This window comes from Topomyia yanbarensis, chromosome 3 (assembly GCF_030247195.1).
Source record: "Topomyia yanbarensis strain Yona2022 chromosome 3, ASM3024719v1, whole genome shotgun sequence".
NCBI classification, from domain to species: Eukaryota; Metazoa; Arthropoda; class Insecta; order Diptera; family Culicidae; genus Topomyia; species Topomyia yanbarensis.
Window position 1 is genome coordinate 308,897,665 of NC_080672.1, and position 12,582 is coordinate 308,910,246.

At 38.4% G+C, this 12,582-nt stretch overlaps 1 protein-coding gene across 3 annotated transcripts in view; it reads right to left on the reverse strand.

Moving 5' to 3' along the window:
- LOC131689408 (neurocalcin homolog) overlaps positions 1 to 12,582 on the reverse strand; it is a 490,006-nt gene that overhangs the window by 16,308 nt on the left and 461,116 nt on the right. For all 3 annotated transcript variants that reach the window (XM_058974470.1, XM_058974468.1, XM_058974469.1), the window contains exon 3: positions 3,885 to 4,003. In XM_058974470.1, coding sequence (XP_058830453.1) covers positions 3,885 to 4,003 — 119 coding nt within the window. The remainder of the gene's footprint in view (positions 1 to 3,884; positions 4,004 to 12,582) is intronic.

Consider the following 12,582-nt stretch of genomic DNA (forward strand, 5'->3'; position numbering starts at 1 on the left):
CCAAGCCTCCATAGTTTCTACGACCGTTCTTACTTATGGCGTTCACAGTGGATCTGCCTTTTCGGAAACCGAACTGCATATTGGATAGGCTATTCTCTCCCTCCGTGTATGTTGTAAGCCTGTTAAAGATTACTCTTTCAAGCAGCTTGCCGACTGTATCCAACAGGCATATCGTCCTGTATGCTTAAAGATCTCCAGAGGGCTCGCCTGGCTTCGGCAACAGCACCAGTTTTAGTCGTATCCAGATGTCGGGAATGTTACCTTCGTCGAAACACTTTTGTAACGCGGTCCTTAACATATCCAGGTTCGTTAGGAATGCTGTTTTCAGAGCCACGTTGCGGATACCGTCTGGTTCCGGAGCCTTCAAGGCTTTTGCCACCATTATCAGATCCTCGTTGGTTACCCGAGCTTTTTCTTCGTAGTCATACTCAGTCTTGTATGGCGTGGGCGGCCAAGTCGTCGGTTCGTGCTGTAGAAATAGCGCTTCTACGATGACTCTCATCATTTCCGGGCACCTATCCGGTGGTACTGCCGATCTTCTTATCTTCGCCGTGACAATTCTATAGGCGTCGCACCACGGATTTGAATTGACGTTGCGGTAGAGCTCCTCTAGGCAGGCTTTCTTACTACGGTTTCCTTATTCACAGATTTTTCTGTAATGTCACAGATTTTTTTAAAAAAATTCATCACAGTTTCTTTTTTGCAGATGACAGATTTATTTTATTTTGATGAAAATATCACAGATTTCCACAGATTTTTGGAAATATTGTGATTGTTCATAGATATTTGGGAAATTTAACAGATTTTTTCTGTATTATTCATCACAGATGGTAGGTGCTGGTTGTACCATTGTTTGCAACATCTACGTTCAGCTTTGCACAGACCTCGAGTATACTACACCCCACTCAGTTTGGTGAAACGACTGCCCCATTCTACTGCCCAAGCGATGAAATCGCCGGATATAACCACTGGTCCCCGATCGATAAGCTCTTCTGTCAGCTTATCGAGAATTTTTGTGAATCGATCGTCCACCGCGGAAGTGCGTAGTAGCTGCAGAAAAAGACACCATTGGTTCTGGCGATTACAAAGCCTTCATTTGCACGGTAAGCCACTCCCTGAAATGGGTATCTCCCCATCGTCCAAATCACCGCTGATTCTGGGTCTTCTATCCAGTTTCTATCTAAGACTGGTGGTATCCAACGGGGAATAATGATCGAAATGGTCAGATAGAGCTAACGAATTATGTGACAAGAATTCCCCCAGAGACGAGGATTGGAACCCGCAACTTTTGAGACTCCAGCCCAATGCACTAACCCTTATGCTATTCCTGGGTATGATGACGTCCCAGAAAGATCACATGATTATCGCACTAGCGACGGTGAGAATCACACAACTGCAGCTGACCACCCCAACACATTTGATCTATTTAATTTCTCCGCTGGATACCAAGGCCAGCGTTTTTATTATCATTTGGTGTCTATCATCGATCGCCGAGAGACACTCAGTGGACATACCGACCAGCCAACTTTGATCTTCCCAATTTTAAGTGCCTTATTTGCTGCTTTGATTGAAAACCTAACCGAAACCACTTGCATGACGAAATTCGGATCGTCATCTGCACTTCTCCAAGCTCGCACTATACTTTCAGAGCTTCTCCTAGATCTTCTTACGAGGATATTTCATCCAGGTCCTTACATTGGATGGTAGCCTCCGGGCACAAGGCTTTCACTTCCACCGCTTCGCCCATAACTTTCTCGGCGAGCTCTTCAAAAGTAGAGCTGTTTGACTTCGGATCCTTTTTCAGTTCCAGGATCACCTTTCCGTTGCGGGTGCGCTTGATTTTCTTAACGTGTGAGCCCAGCTTCTTAAGTACCAGGTTTATCCGCATTGCACGCAATATCTTCTCGTACGAGTCATCGTTAACTTTGACTATGAGTCCTTCACCGTTGTTTCGTCCCTTGAAGGGCTTTCACTTTTCGGACCTATTCTTGTTGTACGCCTTCCGTTTTGTGCTGCCGACGACTTCCGATTTGGTGTTTTTACCCACGTTAGTGGCTGCTTCGTTTGCTATGTGTACCACTACGCCGGGAGCCTCCTGATGTTTCTTGGATCCTCCTGGTCTCGCATCACCTGGTGTAGCTCTTGGCCTCTTCGGTGTAGAGAGAGACACGGTTTCCGTTTCCTGGGGTTTGTCTTTCGCCTCATAAGTTTCCCTCGGCGGTGCCACTGTTTGCCTTATTTCCAAGGACTTCTAGACCATCAACAACACCTTTCTGGTTACCTCCACTTCCTGCTCCAAGGTCCTCCATTCCTTGATGGCCAATCCGAGGTTTCGAGATGTATCTTCAGGATTAGCATCTTGATGTTCTTGTGCATATTACTCCTTTTTTCAATAAAGTTGTGCAGTTCGTCCACCAGTTTTTTAGCTACTGCTATACTCGGCAAGCTTGGTATTTTCAACCAGGCGCTGCTCACCTGCTTTTGCTGCCTTTGTTGAAGCTGTGGCTGCACCAGCTGGTATGGTTGTGGCTGCTCCTGGTGTCGAAACTGCGACTACTGTTTCTTCTGGCCGTGATGTTGTTGCACTGGTTGCCGATATGGTGACCTCGTTAAACCAGTTTTGGGGAAGAGATTCGCCGCGCCTCTTTCACACGTGTGGGTTTCTTGCTCCATTCTGTTCGGTCCCAACAACGGGCCGCTATCTCCACTCGTTGTACATAGCGGCCTCTCGTGATGCTATGATTATCTATAAAAGTAGGGAGGTTGACACTATCCTTCATGGGGGGTAATGTTCAGAACCGGATCGGCGTATTATCCAGAATGCTCCATCCGAACCTAGTGCCACCAACTAAATGGTAACGAGTTTTGAACGTACCCGGAGGCCTGCCAAGGTTTTGTAGGGACGAAGGCAGTCCTGTCGCAATTTCAAGCCGGTGTCATCCTTCCTTCAGTCCAAAATATCCAGTCGTCTTAATTTAAGTATAATCGTATTTTTCTTCAAAACAGTCACCAATGGAGTAGAAATGGAAAATAATCAATCGAACGCAATTTCGAACAATGAATGACCTCCAAAGTTTGTTCAACAAACTCACGGCACAATTAGCATTAGCAATATCTAAAAGACCTTCAAGTATCTTTTCACAATTGATGTCATCCTCACTTTGGTAAATAATCTAATAACCATCATTGCAAGGAAAGCACAAAACTCAATTTAATTTTTCCCAAGTACGATTTAATCGTTTTCCTCTCAAATCAACAGCACTACCGTGATGGAGGCCCGGGAAAAACAACGGAAAGATAATCCTCAACTACGCTAACGGTTGGTTTACGTTTCTCTTTTTTTTAATGCCAAACGATCGAAGAAAGAGCAGGATGAATAACACCATCATCATATTTTCTCACCGGATATCTAACTGATAAATAGGAATCTACTCCCCCGGGGGAGGGGGCGACGATTCCCCGTTTACTCGCCTCTATGTAGAAATGAAGAAAGAAAATGCTGAGGAGCTGAAAATTTAATCACTAGGCCATTTTAGCGTGATTTAAGACTCTCATTTCGACTCGCTCGACTTCGCAATAATGAAGTCGAGTTTATAAGGTGTACAGCAACTATTTTCAGAATTAGCCGTGTGGTAAAAAAATCGGACGCCAAAACACTTTGAATAATTCTATTCCATACAAATCGGACTGGAGGCGATGGAGAATGAAATTCCGAAAATTATGATTCAGGAAATATGTATAATGGATACCGAGAAGCTATAGATGGAAACATCCGTCATTTCCATTCAAAATGCAAGCACACGAATGGGAAGGGGATAGGTATATTTATTTGATCAAAGCACCAACACAAAGAAACAACCCGGATACTCCCGGAAAGGACTTACCTTACTCGCGTCTCCGTAGGGGAAAAAGTTTCCGTAAATTTTCTTGAACTCCTCCACCGATAAGTGGCCGCTGGGGCAATCTTTCAGGAAACCTTTGTACCATTCTTGTATCTCTGCATCTGTAGTAAGAGAAAAGAGGCAGGAAGAGAAGATGAAAGGAATTTAACATGAGTTTGTAATTTGTATGGCAATCAAACCAAAGCTGCGAAGGATTACTAAACTTTAATTCAGTAAATGATGTCTCGATCCAATTAATTCTGTGTTGAATGAGTGTATTAGCCGAAATTATTAGATATTTGTACGGTTGAACAGCGTTCACAGGTATAATTTCAACATTTGCTCGCATATCAAGGATAAGGTAGGTCAAAACGTACACCTTAAGATAAAATTACAGATTTTATTCGTTGATTATTACATTGCTGGCAAATTGTAAAGGTTCGTGGTTATATTCTATCAATACAGTAAGTTTTACTGAAATTACTGAAAAGGTTTCAAACAAAAAAGGTGTTATCCACGTTTGTGGAAATCTTTAGGTTATATTTTTTTTTGTTTTTTTTTTCTCAGTTCAGTGTTAAAAACCAGTACATTAAGTCAATCTAGAAACATTTCTCCAGAGCAACTATTTTCAAAATTTCAATATTTTCTGCTGTTAAAATTTGTTTTCGCCAATATGCCCGCAAAAAAAAAATTCAATAATAGTAGTATCCATTAGAAGCAATTGAAATCATCCAGAAAAGTAACAGCGTCATTTTTTTTTGAATTTTGCAATTTTTGAGATCCGCCAAGTATCCATCTTTCTTACTGCGTTGATAACAGTTTACGTGCCTCTAACAATCAATAGATCTGTTTTATAACACGCAATTCGAAAGAAATATATTATTCACCATTTTAGACATTGAACTTGATTCTTTCCAGCATAATGTTTATCCCTCCACGAGGAGCTGTTGCACCCAGATGCAACATTCAGAAAAAAAAACAAAATTTAAAGTGCACATATCTACTGTTCATACCAAGTACATGAAGAAGCGTCACGTAGTGTCGATAAAAAAACAAAAGCCAACAATCGTCGAACAGCGTTACCGAAGCTCCAGCAAGCCAAATCTATTTGACAGTGGCGTAGCCAAGGGGGGGTTTTGGGGGTTAAAACCCCCTCCAAACCAAAATATTTGAATTAAAGAAAAAAAAGTTTGATGCTGACTAGTTTATTAAATATTCAAATAATAATTTTGGAAGTTTATTATCGGTTCATTACGTTGAGAATTTAATGTTTTAAACGTTTTGGGGACTTTTTGTAAATTGTGAGAATTAAATCTTGTAACTAATATTTAGTCCTATAGTTGATAAATCATGTATATATCAAGCAAAATAGCTCAATTAAAACGCCTACATAGAAACTGATGAAAAATTGTGTTTTACGCTTGTCTCTAACAGGTCAGAATCGGGTTTTATATGCATTTGATTTTTTTGGGTTATAACTTATATAAATTGCCCTTAGCTAAGATTGGCAATAAAAAAATTTACACGTTTTTCGCTATTTATGGTGTACATTGAACGGCGCCAAGATTGCATAATTTGGAAACCATCAGCTTTTGGTGGTTTAGTATTTAGCAGCATAATTTTGTTGATTAATTTTTCCAGTTGGATGCATTGCTAATTCCAATCAAATTTATTGTCTTCAGCCAAGTTTTCAAGAATGTTATTGCAAATATCTTGGTTGAAGATATGGATGCAACCCGTGTTTGTGCATTATAGGCCATATTGCACTACGAGTTCCCTTACTAACGATTATAGGCGGCAACAAAGAATTTGGGAGAATACCTTGTAGATGACATTTACTATCCTAGTATGAAAAAGTGACTTCAACGCCACCTTGGTCAAATTTTACTTTTTCGTATTTTTAAGTTCACTACGAAAATTCGCTTCTTTCAGTGCAAACGACTTCAAATTAAAATAAAAAATAACCTGTTGAAATGCGAAAAGCAAAGTGGCGAAAGCATGCTTTTACCCGCACCATGCAAGATTTGAAAATTGATTTCCTGAAAAATATACTCGATGGCATTTACGTCACCTTTGCATACAAGGGCAGTTCAGTAATGCGATTAATCGGTAATTAGTTGCAAAAATCCCAATTAACACCATTTTTATAGATGGGACATACTACTCCCTACATCCTATACTTCGGTAAAATCTCCTCCTTCCAGATCTTCAAAAGCACCCAGTGGAGTGCTCTAGCCAATTCCTCTACTCTGTGTTTGAGTAGCTCACATGACAGCTGATCATTGCCGTGCGGTTCAACCGTCCTATTTTTTCATGTATCTTAGGTAGATCCGGAATCTGTCGTCGACTGCGCGCTTCGCTATTTAGGTGTTCGTCATAATATACTTATCAATCGTGAGAATTTCTGCACATTATTTATAAGGTGTACAGACTATCCTGTGCGATAACCGGTTTATACAATGCCCCGGCCTATCAGGATGTTTATGTCACCGATGACGAGCTTAACATTCCGCCATAGGCAGCTAACATTCCGCCATAGCTCCAGCTGCGCGTAAAATGCATCTTTCTCGGCTTCGTGAGGTCAGTGCACATTGATAATGCTCTAGTCGAAGAAATGGCCTTTGATCCGCACTACACACATTCTTTCGCTGATCGCCTGCCATTTGATCACACGTTGGCGCATTTTGCCCAGCTCTTGTGCCGTCGCTCGATTCCCGCATTTTCACACCTTCTGCCCGTCTATCAAAGCTCTTCCAATGCTACGGTTTCGAAGTTGCGAATTTCAGCTCATCCTTTTCTGCTTGATTGTTAGTAAAGTGGTGTTTTTGGGTCACTCTTTGAACTTGACCTAACCTGTCTCGTAGTCGGCCACCCAGCATAACTGACACCTGCGACAGGTATTTAGCTCTGCCTACGGTAGGGTTATAGCGCCCATGCCCACTCACACCATCCCATTTCGCTATTACTGCAGAACACGGTAGTACCCAGTCGATCGCGGTCTACAGATTAAATGTCATCAATAGACCCGTCAACATTTTTGAAAAATCTAAAATTTTCGTCAAAACCCCCTCCAAACAAAATTTCTGGCTACGCCACTGCTATTTGAAGAATCAAGTTAAGTCTTTCAGTTGTTCCTACACTGCACGTAATGTAAGCGTATCCTGCCGGTCCTGAAGCGCTCCAAAATCGTTTCCCTCTGTTGACAAAGAGCTTATTTGAAATTGAATAAAGCGAACGTATCTTGAAGAATGTGAAGCTAAGCTCGGAAATCGAATTGTCGAGTTTGCTTTCTATTTAAATAGTATAATGATCATCAACTTTTATGGAGTGTTTATTTTGCCGGGGGCAAATCACAAGGATGAAAAAGGCATGTCTACTACTGGACTTAACGTTTCTAAATCCCTGGTAGTTGGTATTTCTAACAACGAATGCGGACATGTAGTTTCTTTTTGTGTGTATTAATGAGCGGCACAGATATTGCGTAAAATGTCTGTCCTTGAAAAGCCCTTAAACAAAAATCTTGTATTTCGTCTTCAGCTTTTCTCCCGTTACACCTACGTAACGCTACTTTATAATCTAAAACACGTGAACTGAACTCACATTTGAAACATAGTTATATTCGATTTTAATTGTGATCTAATTGCTAGTGTTAAAAACATCAAAATTGGTCCAATTTACATAGTGTTAACTGACCATAAATTCTGAAACTTCTTGTATATCGATTTGTATTCCTAGTTTTAGGATAGGTATAAAATTTCTCATAAAAAACTATTGTTCCTCATCTTGTACATCGACTTGCATCCCTAACTATAGAATAGATGTAAAATTTTTCATCTCAGATTTAATAAAAAAAAACCGACTCATTCCACCTAGCAGTGAGATGAAACATTTCTTACACATAGCACTGTTGGATTAATAATTAATAAATAATCAATAAATCCTCGGATGAATGAATAAATTACAGAAAATCAATAAAACAAATGAAATTAAAAAAATCAATATAGCAAACAAATAAAAAATACCAAATTCATGAAACGAGTAGAATGAGTAATATAAACAAAATTGATAAAATAAATAAGTCAAAATAGTTTAGCTAATTAAACGAAAAATAAGTTAACTTTATAAAAAATAAAATTAATAAGGATTAAGCCTACAACGGTTTCGTGAATTTTTCTTTACGTAAACGGTTTTGTGGTGTACATACCTACCCCAGCACTAAAATCGCTCTAATAAACCTAATTTTTATTGAATTTATTATTAAATTAGATAGATTTATTCCAAAAACCATTCGTAAAGAAGCCTGTTCAAAAATATTCGTGTTTTGTCGATTTTTTCATGTAATATAACATTTTTATAGAACAAGTCTTTGAAATACGCCAAAATTCCCTTTTTCCTAGTATTGCTAGAACTCCCAAACTGAAGCTAGAAGTTTCAAACTCATTTTTACCATCTATACGGAGTTGTGAAGATTGTTAAATTTCCTTTCGGACAAGTAGTAAATTATTCAAAAACCGGCCAAAAAGTATATTTATTCCGATACTTTTTTGAACACCAAACGCCAATACAAACATACAGCAATATGCAATAACGGAGATAACACAGAAAGGCGTCGAAAGGACTGATAGGGCCGGTGCATTGTACGTGTATATAAAATAAATATGTTCCAGAGCCTGGGCTTTAGAAGACGACGAATCGAATGGTGCATGGTGCATTTTATATACAAGTCATATTCACGAATGTGTTTTGCCTAATTTATCCACAAAAGCAAAAAATTACGATAAGCGCATTTTCTACCTACTTTGCTACAGTAGCTTTATTATATCAAATAACAGATACTATTGTTCATATTTACAGATACAGATATTTCGAATGATGTACACATGACAAAACACTAACATAAACGGTTTTGTGGGGTACATTTGTACCCCAGACAAACTTTAAGCGGGCACTGTTAAGTTGGTCAAGTGAAACAAATAGGTTTCACATGCCTAAGTGGAAGTTTAATAATCAAATTGATTTATGATAAAGATTTCTTGCAGCCAAAATAAACCGTAACGGAATAATTGGTATTGCAAATAGCTCTGGGGTACAAATGTACCCCACAAAACCGTTCTAGGGTTAATAAAATTGAAAATATCAATAAAATTTATAAAATAATAATGTAAATATAATCAATTATATTATTAAAATTAATAAAAGAAAGAATATTTATAAATCAATAAAATTATTAAAATTTATTAAAATGAGGGGGTTTTCCTCTAATTGTTTTTTCAACAAATCGATTTTTTTATCCGTGAATTAGTTCACGAACGCTCAGAAACAAATTCGCCGCGCGCTCTAAAGCAAATTACTATACTGACAGAGGGTAACTCTGGTAGCCCACATTAATTCTATAGGTGGCACTAGTGTTTATTGGTGTGTTTACAAGTTGCCAGTAGCACTGGTCTAGTGTGCTGAAAGTAATGAACACATCGGAAATTTTCGTTGGTCTGATAGTTCAAAGCTACGCTGAAACCATGAACAACTATCGAATCAAGAAGGCTGAACACTTCAGCACATGATAGAATGGGCTTTTCCCTTTCATTTGAAAGTAAAATTAAAATATTCTGTCGGGGGCTCCAGAACAACCTTTTATTTCAAAGTTTTTTGTTTGAAAACTTAGGTTTTTCAATGAAACTGGTTCACATTTTTGCCCCTAGGTAGTACTTTAGACATTCAAATATTATCAAAAGTGAGCATCTGGTGGACAATTGCATTGTGTACAACTTTGTAGAGAACTACATCGCGATCTAAAATCGCCAGAGAAAGCTATTAAATTTGGGAAAATGTACTTTTGCATATAAAATAACCGGAATGTTAACAAAGGCCCACTTTTAAGCGGAAAACATAATTGCAGATTCCATCTTTTTATGCGCACCAATATTTTAGGAGCAAGGAGAGAGGAGTAGATAAAATTTGAACGAAATTAAGACCCTTTTGAAAAATGCTTGATAATGCAGCAAAATGAAACAGTTTTTTTTGTCACAGATATATTTCTTTTTTCTTTTTTATTTCTTCACTCATTCTGGAGTATGCTTGATGTAATCTTGAATCAACCTTTTTGCTCGTTAGCATCTTGTAGGATATATTTGGCCTAAATTTTAACTTTATATTTGATCAAACTCGATTAGATATTCAGTCATTTTATTTGATTTCGATTGAGAATCCTGATTGACAGTTTCGTGAAGGATAGCAAAATAATTCGATGAGATTTATGTTCAAGTTTGTTAACTTTTGGGAATCGCTGTACATTGAACAGAAATCGCAATAGTGAATGAGAAATAAAGGTTTTGTCTATTGTACGAAGATAGCGATCTCAATATAAAAGTAGATATAAAAAGTATCACCTTTACCCGAAAGACGTGTTGCTGGTAATGTCTCCAGATTCTGAACTGAACTGGCAACTCTGTCTTGTTAATATGTTGTCGTTGCTCTTATCCCATATTATGAGGGAAATCTTCAATAAACAGACTTGTATTACTTTGAGAATTTACTGAATGTATGGTCCAGCCTGATCCGATCCGTGTTCAACGAGTAACGACTCCGGAATTTCTTCTTAAAGGAAATTATGAAACTTGGTTTTGTTCTTTTTTCTAAGATTATGTGAAGTGTGTTCGATTTGGAAATAAAATGTGAGGACAAGCAAAAATCTGCATCTATAAATTCTGATGAAATGAATCTACCCCAAAAGATAACAAGCATGGATCCAAAACTCGAAGAGCTTTTTTCTCTTTCAATCATCTTTCTTTTAATGTTGATAAAGACAAACAGGATTCTCAACCCAAAATTGCAATAAAATCCACCGTTTATTACAATGACTCGAACTGTTTACTTTAGTTCATTCAAATATAAAGCTTTGAATTTAAGCCAATTGTATTTCACCAGGCACGATAGGATCAGGAAGAAGGGTCATTCTAGTTTACATTAGCTAGCTCCTAGAGCGAGGAAAGAAATGAAAAAGGCATGATAAAATCCGTTACCACATTAATCAACATCTTGAAAAGGTATAATTATCGAATAAATTTGGTCGACACCTTTCCACACTTTTCATAAAGTTCATAAAGCGTCGGAGGAATCTGAAAATATATTTTTTTTACTGAGAATGGGACTTTGTATTGAAATTTATCTGAATTTACTGTTCTTTTGGGCCCAACATTCTTTTGTAAGTCCTTGTTAATCGACTTCTTAATCCATAGGCCCCGTGCACACCTAAAAACTGATAAAATTTTAATAACTTTCTCGAGTGTTTTTACATCGATTTATACCATTCTAAGAAGTTGTAGACAATGAAATTGTTCGTCAGATTCTCACTTTTAGTATTTTTTGAATGTCTATAGTACCAATTAGTAGCAAAAATGCGAATTAATTTCATCAAAAAACTTAAGTTTTCAATCAAAAAACTTTAAAATAAAAAGTTGTTCAAGACCCCCCGACAGAATATTTTAATTTTACTTTCAAATGAAAGGCAAAAGTCCATTCTATCACATCCCGAAGATTTACAGATGCCGAATTTTTTGAATAAAGTTTTTGGACAAAGACACCGTGAATTGCGACCTTTATCGTGCCTGCAGATGGGGTCGGTTTTCGTAACACCTTTTGCTGGAGCCGCCATTCTGGACGCCATTTTTGATACCTTACACTCGAAAATTTTGATTTTTTGAAACCTTCATAAACATTTAACAGAGTAGAATTTACATGCTCTAAATACGCCGTCGCATCCAACATAGTACTAGCCAGGCCCGTGCGCAGAAAATTCACTAGGGGAGGGTTTTGATTTGTGAATCAATCGACTCAGCTCAACAGATTGGGTAAATGTTTGTTATCGAGAAGGAGTCATCAACAGACACTGCTGGCTCGTGCTGGATTCGCATTGGTTTGTAGTAGTTAAGCCTACCGACTAAACCAAAACCTCTGGTATTTCGCAATCCTCATCTATCAGGGGCAACCGTTAGGTACTACTTTAGTAGGGCTTGTGCTCTTGCTCTTTTTGTTTTGTGTTAATCGCTCATGTTTTTATCCATAACTGCTTTTCCTTGCTAGCTGTTCAATCTTCGCGATATATCTGACCTACTCAGGTCTGCTACAAACATCGTCATCTGTTGAGACACGAACCGATCCAGAGGTGTCGACCATACAGTACATCTCTTTACAACCTACTGCTACTGCTACTAGTTCCTATTTATCTGCTAGCTACTGCTGAGAGTGCCTCGGCGGCGGCATTTAACCCGATACCGATGCCAAATTTCGCGATCCATTTAGCTGCCACTTCGACGGAGTGATTATCAGCGGTGAAATTTCTCCAGACAACGATATCTTGATTTTCTCCAACTTCGTGTTTTTCATCCTTAGCTGCCGTTCCTAGCCCGCCGATCGACAGCTGCTGTTAACTCACAATTGTTGCTAAGCTTGTCAAAACATGAACCGATCCTTCAGAAAAGCCGTCCAACTTGGCAGACATCCCTTTCCAGTCATCCTCGCAAGGTTTCGTCCTTGGTTTTTTTTATCGAGTTGTTTCTAGAGTAACTGAACTCAAATGACACTTTATCTGTCAAAACGTATTGCAGTATATTTTTTTCCTGAACAAGAAATCAATAAATTTTTAAATGAAATTCAAACCCCTCATGGGAGGGGTTTGAACTCCAAAAACCCTCTTCTTGCGCAC